Raw genomic sequence first — 15649 nt, 5'->3', positions numbered from 1 at the left:
ATTAGACTGTTCCTCACACCTATCCTCTCTCAAAGGAATACTGAGCCAAGGGCATACAAAGTCAAGCCAGATTCTGGTCCAAGGGTTTTCCGGTCCCAAGAATTTTCACTTCCTAACTTGGCCACTGGACACTAGTACCAACCTCACATATTTCCACAGAATTTGTTATCAGACAAAACCCTCCTTTCCTAATCGCCCCTCCCTCCACCACTCAGACTCCCGGCCCAAACGCGCGCTTATTTTTCATTATTCCACACCTTACTGATCGTGTAGTTTCTTTCAACCTAGACAACAAAGGACCTTCACAGCTCTGCCCTACCTTGACATGGCCAGTTTCCGCTTGGAGCCCACTGAGGGATTTATTTGAGGCTCTTCTTTCACCTTTGTATCATCCATCATTTCTTCTTTGGGGAAATACTTCTCTTCTTTTACATACACTTCATCCATTATTTCCTCCTTTTTAATATTCTGATCAAGAGACACTTCCTCACGTTTAATGTCCAAGCTATCTTTCTTCTCTTCCTTCACTTCCAGCCAGTCCATCACTTCTTCCTTCACCTTCACTTTCTCTTCCTTTATCTCTGTTTCTTCCACCTTTTCTTCTTTTACCATCAAACTACTATCCATCTCCTGCTTCACCTCCAGTGTGGCTGGTTTTTCCTCTTTCACCTCATGTCCGTCCTCCTCCTGCTTTACCCACTGGCCATTCAGCGTACCTTCTACCATTTCTGACCAGTCCATTACTTCTTGCTTCACAACCGTTAGGTCTATTCGCATCTCCTCTGCTCTTCGTCTACTTTCTTCCTCCCCTGCCCCTGTCTTCTCCATTCCGGTCAGACCATTCTCCGCCCCTCCATCGCCGGACTCCTCCGTCCTTACTCTCTCTTGATCTGACTCGAGACTTAGCCGCGCCCCCTCAGCTTCACTCTGGAGACCTCCTCCCGACATCTCTTCACTTTCAGCAGCAAAATCCATCAGCTCAAGATCCTTGACCTCTGTTGCCACTCCGTCCTTCAATGTGTTTGGTTCACGCCAAGAGGGCTGAGTTATCTGCAAAAACACGAAGAGCTGCCCACGTGCATATCAGAGAAGTAGCAAGCAGGGAACGCCGACCCGGCGCGCCTGTCCCAACGGTCGTAAAGCAACGCTTCCGCGCCGTGCCCTTTCACGACTCATGGAGCTCTTTACGGCTCTGCGGCAGTCCCGCACAGATCTTCCCGGGATCCGTTTGAGACCACGCCCACTTCGATCCCGCCTCCGGGGCGGGGTTTCATCAAACCCTTCCCTTGGAGAGGCGGTGCTTTCTGCACGGGGACACTTGCTTCCGCTTTAAGAGACCGGAGGCGTTCAGGATAAGGGAGAGTGCCGAAATCCTCGCTACATTCGAATGTGAAGACCTACCCTACTCTGTTCTAAGCTTGCATGAAGATGGAAGAAATACCTAATAGCACTCCTCTCCATGCTTCAGTTTCTTAAGCAGTACTCCAGAGACGATGGTATTATAAAACTCTTAGTTTATTTTGATGTTACGTGTAGTAATGTATGGAAATAAGCTAGCAGTGATAAAACAAACAACATATCGTCTCTATTATTACCGGGAGGTTTCAGGTAGAAAGAAGGCATTATTTTTATTCTTTCGGTTATTTGTCAATAACAGCAGGCATCAGCCAGTTCCCCATTTACAGCATCCTACTGAATTATCTTTAGAATGTGTGTGTGTGTGTGTGTGTGTATATATATATATATATATATATATATATATATATATATCACATATATTTAAAGACTGGGTCAAAATATCAGACTCCAGGATTTCCTAGAACTTATAGGGGAAAAAACCCAAAACAACCCTCAATAAACAAAAATTTTCCTGGCATCCATTTCAGTTACTTTTGTTGTTGTTGTGTTGTTGAGTCACTAAGTCATTTCCAACTCTTTTGCAAGTCCACCAGGCTCCTCCTCTGTACTCCAGGCAAGAGTACTGAAATTGGTTGCCATTTTCTTCTCCAGGGGATCTTTCCTACCCAGGAGTTGAACTCATATCTCCAGCGTCTTTGTACTGCAGGCGGATTTTTACCACTGAGCCACCAGTTACTTTTAAAGATTGTTATCACGTACTGATAACCATGATGGTGTCATCACTCACCTAGAGCCAGACATCCTGGAATGTGAAGTCAAGTGGGCCTTAGAAAGCATCACTACGAACAAAGCTAGTGGAGGTGATGGAATTCCAGTTGAGCTATTTCAGATTCTGAAAGAGCATGCTGTGAAAGTGCTACACTCAATATGCCAGCAAATTTGGAAAACTCAGCAGTGGCCACAGGACTGGAAAAGGTCAGTTTTCATTCTAATCCCAAAGAAAGGCAATGCCGAAGAATGCTCAAACCACTGCACAGTTGCACTCATCTCACATGCTAGTAAAGTAATGCTCAAAATTCTCCAAGCCAGGCTTCAGCAGTACGGGAACTGTGAACTTCCAGGTGTTCAAGCTGGTTTTAGAAAAGGCAGAGGAACCAGAGATCAAATTGCGAACATCTGCTGGATCATCAAAAAAGCAAAAGAGTTCCAGAAAAACCTCTATTTCTGCTTTATTTACTATGCCAAAGCCTTTAACTATGTGGATTACAATAAACTGGAAAATTCTGAGAGAGATGGGAATACCAGACCACTTGACCTGTCTCTTGAGAAACCTAAATGCAAGTCTGGAAGCAGTAGTTAGAACTGGACGTGGAACAACAGACTGGTTCCAAATAGGAAAAGGAGTACATCAAGGCTGTATACTGTCACCCTGCTTATTTAACTTATATGCAGAGTCCATCATGAGAAACGCTGGACTGGAAGAAACACAAGCTGGAATCAAGATTGCCGGGAGAAATATCAATAATCTCAGATATGCAGATGACACAACCCTTATGGCAAAAAGTGAAGAGGAAGTAAAAATCCTCTTGATGAAAGTGAAAGAGGAGAGTGAAAAAGTTGGCCTAAAGCTCAACATTCAGAAAACGAAGATCATGGCATCTGGTCTCATCACTTCATGGGAAATAGATGGGGAAACAGGGGAAACAGTGTCAGACTTTATTTGGGGGGGCTCCAAAATCACTGCAGATGGTGATTGCAGCCATGAAGTTAAAAGACGCTTACTCCTTGGAAGAAAAGTTATGAGCAACCTAGGTAGCATATTGAAAAGCAGAGACATTACTTTGCTAACAAAGGTCCGTCTAGTCAAGGCTATGGTTTTTCCAGTGGTCATGTATGGATGTGAGAGTTGGACTGTGAAGAAAGCTGAGTGCTGAAGAATGGATGCTTTTGAACTGTGGTGTTGGAGAAGACTCTTGAGAGTCCCTTGGACTGCAAGGAGATCCAACCAGTCCATCCTAAAGGAGATCAGTCCTGGGTGTTCATTGGAAGGACTGATGCTGAAGCTGAAACTCTAATACTTTGGCCACCTCATTCGAAGAGTTGACTCATTGGAAAAGACTCTGATGCTGGGAGGGATTGGGGGCAGGAGGAAAAGGGGACAACGCCGAAGAGATGACAGAGGATGAGATGGCTGGATGGCATCACTGATTTGATGGACATGAGTTTGGGTAAACTCCTGGAGTTGGTGATGGACAGGGATGCCTGGTGTGCTGCGATTCATGGGGTTGTAAAGAGTTGGACACGACTGAGCGACTGAACTGAACTGGTCATGTACTGGGCATTAAGAGTTTTCACTTAATGTTTGCATAGTGTCTATGAGATACACTATTTTTCTCTGTGCCTAAAGAGACTTCAAAGAAATGGATTTTTAGCTGTAGGCTGCTTTCTTTCACTCCCTCAAATTCTGTTATGGTTTGCAGGGTGCTCAGCTGTTATCACTCATTCACACTTGAAGGAGTGGGTGAGAAGAATGAGGATATTTTGAAACTTTAGTTGAGGCTGCACTGATTGAGTAGTCCTGGAGGTAGCACTGAAGTAAGTTGCGAAAGTTTTGTGAAATTTTCTTATGGGTTAAGGTAAAGAGGCTTACAGAGAAGTCCTCACAGTGTTTTTTGAGATACTTAGAGGTACCAGCTGCCCATAGAGTCAAAGAGCCTTACTGGTAACCCTGTTAGCGATCATGTTTGTTGGACTCCTTCATCAACAGAAATCGCTAAGAGACCAGGCAAGAAAATCAGGCACGGCTTTATTGGGAGGGAAAGCAAGGAACAGATGATTTTGCTCGCTGGTGGGAATGGGGGAGGGGTGCTCCAGGGCAAGCTGGTTCCTTGTATGGGGTGAGGGTAGGGGTGGGTCTAGGGTTCTGGGATTAAAGGTTGGTCTGCCTAACCCCTTGGTGGTGCTGTGTGACGGGTATGTGCACAGTTCCCTGCTTTTGTTCCAGACTCTTTAGAAGTTATAGTTGGGTTTTTGGTCTTTTTTTCTCTTGTTCATAATTTGCCTCAGCTGCCCATGCAGGCAGTTATATTTTTAGTCCCTTATGGTTTCTTTGTATTTTGTTGCTGGAGGAGACTTTTGTCCAGGTGCAAGCACTGTAGCAAAGGGTCGCAGGTCTCACGGCCCAGCCTGTCTCAGATTTGCAGGCCGGATTACATGTTTATGCTAGAAATAGTGCTAAATAACAAGGGATCCACGTGGCCTTGCTAAAGGCAAAATTTGGGGGAAGATAGTAACAGGAGGATGTGTTTATCCTCAAGAGAATAAAACCATCTGGATTTCCATTTAAGATTACAGGGCAAGTTGTGAAACTACAAATCAGACACCAGAAGTAAAAACACTTTGGAGTATTTTGTATATTTGTCATTTTTCTACATTTGTTCTTGTAATCTGCGTGTGTGTTTTAACGGTCATTGGAGGGAAAATTGTTAAACCAGTAAGGATTCTTGAGGGCATCACAGCTAATCACTTACCTGAGTTAAACAGTTAACACTGTAAGACTAGTTTTAATGGAGGTATCAGGGGTTATGGGGCTTCCCTGGTGGCTCAGGGATAAAGAATCTGCCTACAATGCAGGAAATGCAGATTCGATCCCTGGGTGGGGAAGATCCCCTGAAGGAGGGAATGGCAACCCACTTCAGGATTCTTGCCTGGAGAATCACATGGACAAAGGAGCCTGGCAAGCTTCAGTCTATAGGATCGCAAAGAGTCAGACATGACTGAAGTGACTGAGCATGCATGCATGCATGCAGAGGTTGTGATGATATTGTTAAAGGGCAGTTTGAAGGAGGAGGGGGACTTGAGTGGTCCTAGAGGAGAGAACTTTGGGTTGTCTGAGTATAGAGCAACCTGCCATGTCTAGGACAGACATGGCAGGAATTCTGGGTTAGGGGGGAGGGAGAAATTATTTGTGAGGCTGTCATCGAATTCCTATCCAGTTCCTCAGACTCTTCCCCCTTCCTTTTTCTGCTTCAATGGAGTAGAAGAACAAGCCCAGCTCCTTCAGTATGGGATTGAAACTGCATGCTGTCCCTATCGTCTCTGTCCACCATCCCTGCACAAGGCATCATGGTGCGCTGTCCTCCTCACTTTGGCAGCTGGCCCTTTGCCAAAATCATAGTTGGTTCAATTTAACAGCTAGGAAACTGGGAATGCTTTCTATGAAAGCATCTTAGCTCAGACTGAAATACTATGAGAGAGTATATAGTAGGGATGGTTAAAGCCATTTTGGTGGCTCAGCAGGCACTATGGGTAGAGTGAAATTTAGGAGTGTTTTTTCCTGACCACTCAATGGACAGATAAGAAGATGGAGACCCATGGAAAGACAATGCTTTGTTCAGTGTTATGTGTCTATTGGTGGCACTACTGAAGCAGAAAATGATCTGGTCAGAGCCTTTTGTTCACACTTGAGTCTGGTTAAGACAAAGGCTGGGGAATGTAAGTGCGGCTGTGTCCACATGAGAAGCAGGAGCCGGAAAGCCTGAATTTTACCTTGTGCCCATGTGTTGTGATATATTGCAGGTTGGGTTACTGAGAAACAGATGCTGATAGCAGTTATCAGAGTTCAATGCTTATAAAAGGAAGGAGGATTAAGCAGGACTGGCTAAAGAAAAAAAATTAAGTTGTGATGCAGACCTGACAAATCCTTGGCCAACCTGCAGGGTGTTGCTGAGAAAGCATTTTCTTCTCGAGTGTCCCCCATCAGGGCAGAGCTGCCCCATACTTTATATCTAACCCCACTCAGTCTCCTCATGGGTCCTGCCCCAGAAAGGGAATCATCTTGGGCAATGGGCTTCCCTGCAGTTGGAGGTCACAGCAGGAGGCTGATGACTGCCCTTCTTGTAACAAGTAACAAGCTGGATAACAAGTTCTTTGAAGGGAGATCTAGGTGGTGGTTCTCCATGGCTACCACAGTGTGAATGTGTATTTGCCTTGGTGGTCATGAGGCCTTTTGTCACTGAATTTGCTTGATTCTTCTTTCTTAAAATGGAGATAGGTATGCCTATTTCACAAAGCTATTTCAAGAATTAAATGAGAAAATGTATGTGAGCTTTTGAACAGCAAAAGCAATCATAACTATTATTTTCCTCATTCTACTAGTAATTTTGAAAGCTCCCAGTGGTGACAGCTTACTTGTTTTCTCAGACTGGAGGACAAAGCTGAGATAATCACATTCACTAGTTCTTGGCATGTTATCACCATATGCAACAACCCTCTCTGTTTTCACCATTTGTACGTCACCACTATCATTACCCTTCCTCTCACTCTCATGAGTTTGATATGATTCTTTACATAAACACATGTCTTTGTGAAGTACATAGTATTGTTTCATAGTGTGCTATTTTTTAACAACTTCATTGAGATATGCATGTGTGCGCTCAGTCATGTCGAACTTTTTGTAGCACCATGGATTGTAGCCTGCCAGGCTCATCTGTCCATAGAATTTTCCAGGCAAGAATATTGGAGTGGGTTGCCATTTCTTTCTCCAGGGCATCTTCCCAACCCACGTCTCCTGCATTGGCAGGAGGATTTTTTACCACTGTGCCACCTGGGAAGCCCCTCATTGAAGTATAGTTTACATAAAAATATACCTGTTAAAAAATACACCCACAATAAACTTACAGTTCAGTAACTTTACATTTATAGAGTTGTTCAATCACCACTATCCAGTTTTAGAACATTTTAATCTTCTCCTTAAATTCCCTTGTTTCTGTTTGTAGTCAATGCCTGTTCCTAGGCCTAGCCCCAGACAACCATTGATCTGCTTTCTATCTCTTGAGATTTGCCTTTTTTGGAAGTTTCATATGAAATCATATAATACATGATATTTTGAGTTTGGCTCCTTTTATTTAGCATAAAGTTTTTGAGGCTTATCTATGTTGTAGCATGTGTCAGTAGTTCCTTTTTATTGCTGAATAATATTCTATTGTATCGATATATCACATTTTGTTCATTCCTTTACTAGTTGATGGACATTTGGATTATTTCCAGATTTGGTATTATGAATGATTTTGCTTCCACATTCACGTGTAAATCTTTGTGTATACATATATTTTCACTTCCCTTTAGTGGATAGGTACGTGGGAGTGGAATTTCTGGGCCATGTGTAAAGTTTGTGTTTAATTTTTTAAGAAATGGTCAAACTGTTTCCCAAAGAGGCTATGCCATTTTACATTCCCAGTAATAATGTATTGAGGCTCCAATTTCTCTACATCCTTACTAAAATTTGGTATGGTCACTTTTTGATTATGGGTATATAGGGGCTACCAAGGTGGCTTAGTGGTAAAGAATTCTCCTGCCAGTGCAAGAGACACAGGTTTGATCCCTGTGTTGGGAAGATCCCCTGGAGAAGGAAATGGTAACCCAAATTGGTGTTCTTACCTAGAAAATTCTGTGAACTGAGGGGTCTGGTGGGCTGCAGTCCATGGGGCTTGCAAAAGACTCAGACACAACTGAGCATGCATGGGCATATATAGTAATATCTCATTGTGAATTTCATTTGCATTTTCTTGATCATCTAAAGGAGATCAGCCCTGGGTGTTCTTTGGAAGGAATGATAATAAAGTTGAAACTCCAGTACTTTGACCACCTCATGTGAAGAGTTGACTCATTGGAAAAGACTCTGATGCTGGGAGGGATTGGGGGCAGGAGGATGAGATGGCTGGATGGCATCACTGACTCGATGGACGTGAGTTTGAGTGAACTCCAGAAGTTGGTGATGGACAGGGAGGCCTGGTGTGCTGTGATTCATGGGGTTGCAAAAAGTCAGACATGACTGAGCGCCTGAACTGAACTGAACTGAACTGAATCACTAGTAATGATATTGAGTATCTTTTCATGTGCTTACTCGTCATTTGTTTGTGAAATGTTTTTAGTGAAATATTTATTTAGATCTTTTGCCTATTTTTTTAATGTTATTTTTTATTTTTCAAATTAAAATTTTAATACAATTTTAAAAAGTTACTTTCCATTTAGTTATTACAAAGTATTGGCTGTATTACCTGTGTTGTATGATATGCTTGAGCTTACCTCACAGTCAATAGTTCGTACCTCTCACTCCCCTACTCTTGTATTGCCCTGCCCCCTGCATCCTCACTGGTTACCAGTAGTTTGTTCTCTGTCTGTGAGTCTGATTTATTTTGTTATTATGTATTAGTGGTAGGGCTAGTGTGCAGTGGTAGGGCTTCCCAGATGGTGCTAGTGGTAAAGTGGTATACTGCCTCCCAATGCAGGAGGTATAAGAATCATGAGTTCTATCCCTGGGTCAGGAAGATCCCTTGGAGAGGGCATGGCAGCTCATTCCATTGTTCTTGCTTGGAGAATCCCATGGACAGAGGAACCTGGAGGGCTACAGTCCATAGGGTCCAAAGGAGTTGGACTCAACTGAAGCAACTTAGCATACAGTATGCAGCCATTAGCGTGAGACCATTAGGGCCTAACCATTAGCACTTGTGGGTTAGAAGTACCACTCCACCAGTAGTCTGCTATCAGTCATTCTCAGGGCAGAGAGTGAGGTAAGAAGCTGATCTTCTCCCCAGGGCCCTCCAGGCCCTCTGACCTTGGGCTGGTGAATGAGCTGGGGGTGGAGATGGGACAGGCTGAGGGCTATGTCCTGCAAAGCTGCAGAGCCCTCACCATGGCTGCCCACTGTCCAGACCTGGGTCTTAAGCAGCAGCAATCCTCTTCCCTTGCCCTACCTCTGTGACCTATTGTGGCGGCAGTATCCATGGGTTGCAGTCCGGGAAACTCGGCACCCATTTGGGTGGCTGGAGGAGTCTGAGGGCCAGCTGAGTCCTGGGTGCCTGGTTCCCTCAGTGATGACAGCTGGGCAGGGTCTGGGAACCTCACCCTGAGGGCACTGCCAGCTGGGATCTGCCTCTTTAGCTGGGCCTGGGCATTGGCAAGAGGATCCAGACTGGTTACTGGAAGAAGGCTCTTGGGCAGGGTGACCAGTCCTTACAGGGATCTCCCCCTCCTTTTACCCAGGGCCTGAACCTCTGAGGGCAAAAATTGAGCCTTGGAACTTGTCTTTCCTTGTCAGAACAGAGAATACATTTCTTTCAGTGGAAGTTTACAAGAATGTCATGACCTAACTTCACTTCAGGAACAAAGGATCTGACACCAAGAAGTTTGCAACAGCTAATCATGCCCCTTCCTCACCTTTCCTATAAAAGGCTATGCTGAAAGTCTTTAGCGAGTTTGAGGTTTTTAAGGCGTGAGTAACCATCTCCTTGCATGGTGCTTCACTAAACCTTCTCTGCTCCAAACTCTGCTGTTTGTATTATTTGGTCTCACTTTGTGTTGGGCGCATGGATTTGTATTCATTTCATAACATTTATATTCACTAGTCTGTTGTATTTTCTAGATTTCACATAGAAATGGTATCGTACATTATCTGTTTGGCTTATTTTGCTTAGCATCATGCCCTCCAAATTCCTACAGATGGCAAAATTTTGTTCTTTTCATGGCTGAGTAGTATTCCATCATCTAGACATACCACTTCTTCTTTATCTATTTATCTGCTGAGGAACACTTAAGTTGCTTTCATGTCTTGGTGATTGTAAATAATTCTGCTATTAACATTGGGGGTGCATGTATCTTTTCAAATTGTTTTGTTTTCTTCAGACATATACCCAGGAATCCAATTGGCATTCTATTTTCAGTTATATTTGTAGTCTTTTTGAGAAACCTCCATACTGTTTTCTACAACAACTTCACTAGTTTACATTCCCATCAACTATGTACACAGGCTGCTTTGTTTTTGTTGTTGTTTTGAACTGCTCAGTTTTAATTGAATGAATTTAGAATTGGGAGAATTTTTCCAAGAAAGATATGAAACTTACGCCTAAAATTCAAGGCTTCTTAGAGCCTTAGCGTTATGGCTTTTCTTTTCTCATTTTCAATTGGTCTCTATCTCTGGATTTTTTTACTTAATCATAAAGTACTAATTCATAAAGTTTTGAGCCAGGAGAAGGTAAAAACACTGAAATTCTTGGAGTTTCTTGAAATGCTATGGGTTACTACAGTTCAGAGTAGTTTTTTTCTAATGAAATAAAGTGAGACTTTGTCTTTTGGCTTATTAGAGCATATGAATTATGTTACCATAGTGTATTAAAACTACTTATTTTTAGAAATATTTATCCAAATTAATATCCTTCTAAGTAGTCACCTAGGGATTGCATATACTTACTTTTCTTGATGCTATTGTTTAAAGATAGGTTTTATAAAATTTTTTCTTAAATTTATCTTCTGGAATACATTGAATCAAGCTAAAGTTTGTTTCACATATTCTTTTTATTCTTTTAAAAATTATTTTTATTAGAGTTGATATACAATGTTGTGTTTCAGGTGTACAGCAAAATGATTCAGTTATATATTCTGTTTTCCAGATTCTTTTCCCATATACATTATTAGAGAATATTGAGTAGAGTTCCCTGTACTATACACTAGGACTTTGTAGAGTATCAATTTTATATACAATAAAAATTTATATATAAAATGTACATATTTAAATTTAAAATTATATATTTAATTTATATTTTATATATAAAAATATATATGGTATATATACATGTTAATCTAGAATTCCTAATTTATCCCTTCTCCCACCATTTCCCTTTGGTAAATAGAAGTCTTCTATGTCTGTGAGTCTGTGTTGTGTAATTAAGTTATTTCATATAATTTTTTTTGATTCTATATATATGTGATATTATATGATATTTGTCTTTGTCTGATTTATGTCACTTAGTATGATAATCTCTAGGTCCATACATGTTGCTGCAAATGGTATTTCATTCTTTTTAATGGCTGAGCAATATTCCATTGTATATATGTACCACATATTTATCCATTCATGTGCTGATGTACATTTAGGTTGCTTCCATGTCTTGTCTACTGTAAATAGTGCTGCAATGAATATTGGGGTGCATGTATTTTTCTAAGTGTGGTTTTCTTCAAATATATGCCCCCAAGTGGGATTGGTGGATTGTATGGTAGCTCTATTTTTAGTTTTGTAAGGAACCTGAACTGTTCTCCATAGTGGTTGTACCAGTTTACATTTCTCCCAACAGTGTGGGAGGGTTCCCTTTTCTCCACACCCTGTCCAGCTTTTAATGCTTATAGACTTTTTGATGGTGACCATTCTGACTGCTGTGAGGTGATACTGCATTGTAGTTTTGATTTGCATTTCTCTAATTATTATTTGCTCAGTCATGTCTGACTCTTTGTGACCCTATGCACTGTAGACTGCCAGACTTCTGTATCCATAGGATTCTCCAGGCAAGAAACTGGAGTGGGTTGCCATTTCCTTCTCCAGGGAATTTTCCTGATCCAGGGATCAAACCCAGGTCTCCTGCATTATAGGGAGATTCTTTACCATCTGACGTTGAGCATCTTTTCATATACTTTTTGGCCATCTGTATGTCTTCTTTGGACAAATAACTAGTTAGATCTTCTACCCATTTTTTAATTGCATTGTTTATTTTTTTTTTAAATTGAGCTGCATAAGCTATTTGTAGATATTGGAGATTAATTGCTTGACAGTCAGTTTGTTTGCAAATATTATCTCCCATTCTGTGAGTTGCCTTTTTGTTTTATGATTTCCTTTGCTGTGCAAAAGCTTTGAAGGTTAATTAGGTCCCATTTGTTTATCTTTGTTTTTATTTTCATTACTCTAGCAGGTGGGTCCCAAAAGATATTATTACAATTTATGTCTGATTTATGCAGAGTGTCCTGCCTATGTTTTCCTCAAAGAGATTTATAGTATCCAGCCTTCCATTTAGTTCTTTGTTTCCGTTTTGAGTTTATTTTGGGGTAAGGTATTAGAGGGAGAAGGCAATGGCAACCCACTCCAGTACTCTTGCCTGGAAAATCCCATGGACGGAGGAGCCTGGTAGGCTGTAGTCCATGGGGTCACGAAGAGTCAGACACGATTGAGTGACTTCACTTTCACTTTCATGCATTGGAGAAGGAAATGGCAACCCACTCCAGTGTCCTTGCCTGGAGAATCCCAGGGACGGGCAAGCCTGGTGGGCTGCCATCTATGGGGTCGCACAGAGTCGGACACGACTGAAATGACTTAGTAGCAGCAGCAAATTGCTTTGCCTGTTTGGGCTCTTTTGTGTTTGCATATACATTTTAAGATTTATCAAAATGCCATCAGTAATTTGATAGAGATTGCATTGAATCTGTAGATTGCCTTGGGTGGTATAGTCATTCGGACAATATGGATTCTTCCATTCCAGGAACATGATATAACTTTCCATGTGTTCATCTCATCTTTAGTTTCTTTCATCACTGTCTATAGTTTTATGAGTATAGATTTTTTGCCTCTTCAGATAGGTTTATTCCTAGTTATTTTATTCTTTTTGATATGATAGTAAAAGGAGTTTTTCCCCTTCCTTGTTATAGAAATGTAACAGAATTCTGTGTATTTTGTAACCTGCAAATTTACTGAATTCATTGAGCTCTAGTAGTTTTCTGGTAGAATATTTAGGATTTTTTATATAAAGTATCATGTTATCTGGAAACAGTAACAGCTTTGTTTCTCCTTTTCCAGTTTGGATTCATTTAATTTAATTTCCTTCTGATTGCTCTGGTTAGGATTTCCAAAACTATGTTGAATAAAAGTGGCGAGAATCAACATCCTTGTCTTGCTTCTGATCTTAGCAGAAATATTTTCAGCTTTTCACCATTTAGTTCAGTCAGTCACTCAGTCATGTCCGACTTGTGACCCCATGGACTGTAGCACACCAGGCCTCCCTGTCCATCACCAACTCCCAGAACTTGCTCAAACTCATTTCCATCGAGTTGGTGATGCCATCCAACCATCTCATCCTCTGTCATCCCCTTTTCCTCCCACCCTCAATCTTTTCCAGCATTAGGGTCTTTTCCAGTGAGTCAGTTCTTCACATCAGGTGGCCAAAGTATTGGAGTTTCAGCTTCAACATCAGTCCTTCCAGTGAACACCCAGGACAGATCTCCTTTAGGATGGACTGGTTGGATCTCCTTGCAGTCCAAGGGATGCTCAAGAGTCTTCTCCAACACCACAGTACAAAAGCATCAATTCTTTGGTGCTCAGCTTCTTTTATAGTCCAACACTCACATCCATACATGACTACTGGAAAAACTATAGCTTTGACTAGACAGACCTTTGTTGGCAAAGTAATGTCTCTACTTTTTAATATGCTGTCTAGGTTGGTCATAGCTTTTCTTGCAAGGAGTAAGCATCTTTTAATTTCATGGCTGCAATCACCATCTTCAGTGATTTTGGAGCCCAAGAAAATAAAGTCTGTTACTGTTTCGATTGTTTCCCGATCTATTTGCCATGAAGTGATGGGACCAGATGCCATGATCTTAGGTTTTTGAATGTTGAATTTTAAGCCAGCCTTTTCACTCTCCTCTTTCACTTTCATTAAGAGGCTCTTTAGTTCCTCTTCATTTTTTGCCATAAGGGGGGCATCATCTGAGTATCTGAGGTTATTGATATTTCTCCCAGCAGTCTTGATACCAGCTTTGCTTCATCCAGCCTGGCATTTCACATGATGTACTCTGCATATAAGTTAAATGAGCAGGGCGACAATATACAGCCTTTGACTTACTTCTTTCCCAATTTGGAACCAGTCTGTTGTTCCATGTCTGGTTCTAACTGTTGCTTCTTGACCTGCATACAGATTTCTCAGGAGGCAGGTAAGATGGTCTGGTATTCCCATCTCTCGAAGAATTTTCCACAGTTTGTTGTGATCTATTCAGTCAAAGGCTTTTGCATAATCAATAAAGCAAAAGTAGATGTTTTTCTGGAATTCTCTTGCTTTTTGTATGACCCAATGGATGTTGGCAATTTGATCTCTAGTTCCTCTGCTGTTTTTAAATCCAGCTTGAACATCTGGAAGTTCATGGTTCACGTACTGTTGAAGCCTGGCTTGAGAATTTTCACCATTTGTATGATAGCTGAGTATGATGTTAGCTGTAGGACATATATGGCCTTTATTATGTTAAGGTAGGTTCATTCCCTCTATGCCTGCTTTTTTGAGTTTTTATCATGAATGGGTGTTGAATTTTGTCAAAAGGTTTTTCTCCATTTATTGAGATGATCATATGGTGTTTATTCCTTGGTTTGTTGATGTGATGTGTCATACTGATTGATTTGAGGATATTGAAAAATCCTTGAATCCTTAGGAGAAATCCCACTTGATCATGGTGTATGATCATTTTAATGTATTTTTGATTCAATTTTCTAGTGTTTTGTTGAGGATTTTTGCATCTGTTTGTCAGTGATATTAGCCTGTAATTTTGTGTGTGTGTGTGTACAGGTGGGATAGGGAGGACTCTCTTTGATGTTGGTATCAGAATGATAGTGGCCTCATAGAATGAGTTTGGGAGTTCTTCCTCTGCAATTTTTGGGAATATTTTCAGAAGGATAGATGTTCATTTTTCTCTAAATGTTTGATAGAATTCACCTGTGAAGACATCTGGTCCTGGACTTTTGTTGTAAGTTTTCAAATCACAGTTTCAATTTCAGTATGTGTTTAGTCTGTTCATATTTTCTATTTTCTTCCTGGTTCAGTCTTGGAAGATTGTACCTTTCTAAGAATTTGTCCATTACTTGTAGGTTGTCCCAAAATCCAAAACTTTGGATTTTGTTTGCTCTTCTTTCTCTGGTTGCTTTAGGTCCGAGGTTATGTTATTTATTTGAAATGTTTCTTATTTCATGAAGTAAGATTTTATTGTTATAAACATCCTTCTTAGAACTGCTTTTGCTGTATGCCATAGATTCTGGATCATTTTTCACTTTCGTTTGTCTCTAGGTACTTTTTGATTTCCTCTTTGGTTTCTTCAGTGTTCCACTGATTGTTTAGTAGCATATTGTTTAGCCTCCACACATTTGTGTTTCTTATGTTTTTTCTACCTTGTAGTTGATTTCTAATCTCATAAAAGACGCTTGATATGATTTCAATTTTCTCAAATTTATAGAAGCTTGCTTTCTGGTCCAGAATGTGATCTATCCTGGAGAATGTTCCATCTGCACTTGAAAAGAATGTACTCTACTGCTTTTGCATGGAATGCTCTATAAATATCAATTAATTCCATCTCATCTAATGTGTTATTTAAGGCCTTTGTTTCCCTGTTGATTTTCTGTCTGGATCATCTGTCCATTAATATAAATGGAATGTTGACATCCCCCCACTATTAATGTGTTACTGATAATTTCTCCTTTTATGGCTGTTAGCATTTG

The 15649-nt window shown here is 40.9% G+C and overlaps 1 protein-coding gene across 4 annotated transcripts in view; it reads right to left on the bottom strand.

Annotated features, from left to right (window-relative positions):
- The window catches only part of ZNHIT6 (zinc finger HIT-type containing 6), a 71819-nt gene extending 70660 nt beyond the window's left edge, over nt 1-1159 (bottom strand). For 2 of the 4 annotated variants that reach the window (XM_040232418.1, XM_040232417.1), the window contains exon 1: nt 320-1145. In XM_040232418.1, coding sequence (XP_040088352.1) covers nt 320-975 — 656 coding nt within the window. In that variant the 5' untranslated portion in view covers nt 976-1145. Of the gene's footprint in view, nt 1-319 lie in introns of all 4 variants that reach the window. The other 2 variants (XM_040232419.1, XM_040232416.1) reach the window with 2 other exon arrangements.
- Between the last annotated feature and the right edge of the window lie 14490 nt (nt 1160-15649).

Source organism: Oryx dammah, unplaced genomic scaffold (assembly GCF_014754425.2).
Source record: "Oryx dammah isolate SB20612 unplaced genomic scaffold, SCBI_Odam_1.1 HiC_scaffold_28, whole genome shotgun sequence".
NCBI lineage: Eukaryota > Metazoa > Chordata > Mammalia > Artiodactyla > Bovidae > Oryx > Oryx dammah.
The sequence above is the reverse complement of the archived record's forward strand: the minus strand, read 5'-3'. Positions and strand labels throughout refer to the sequence as shown.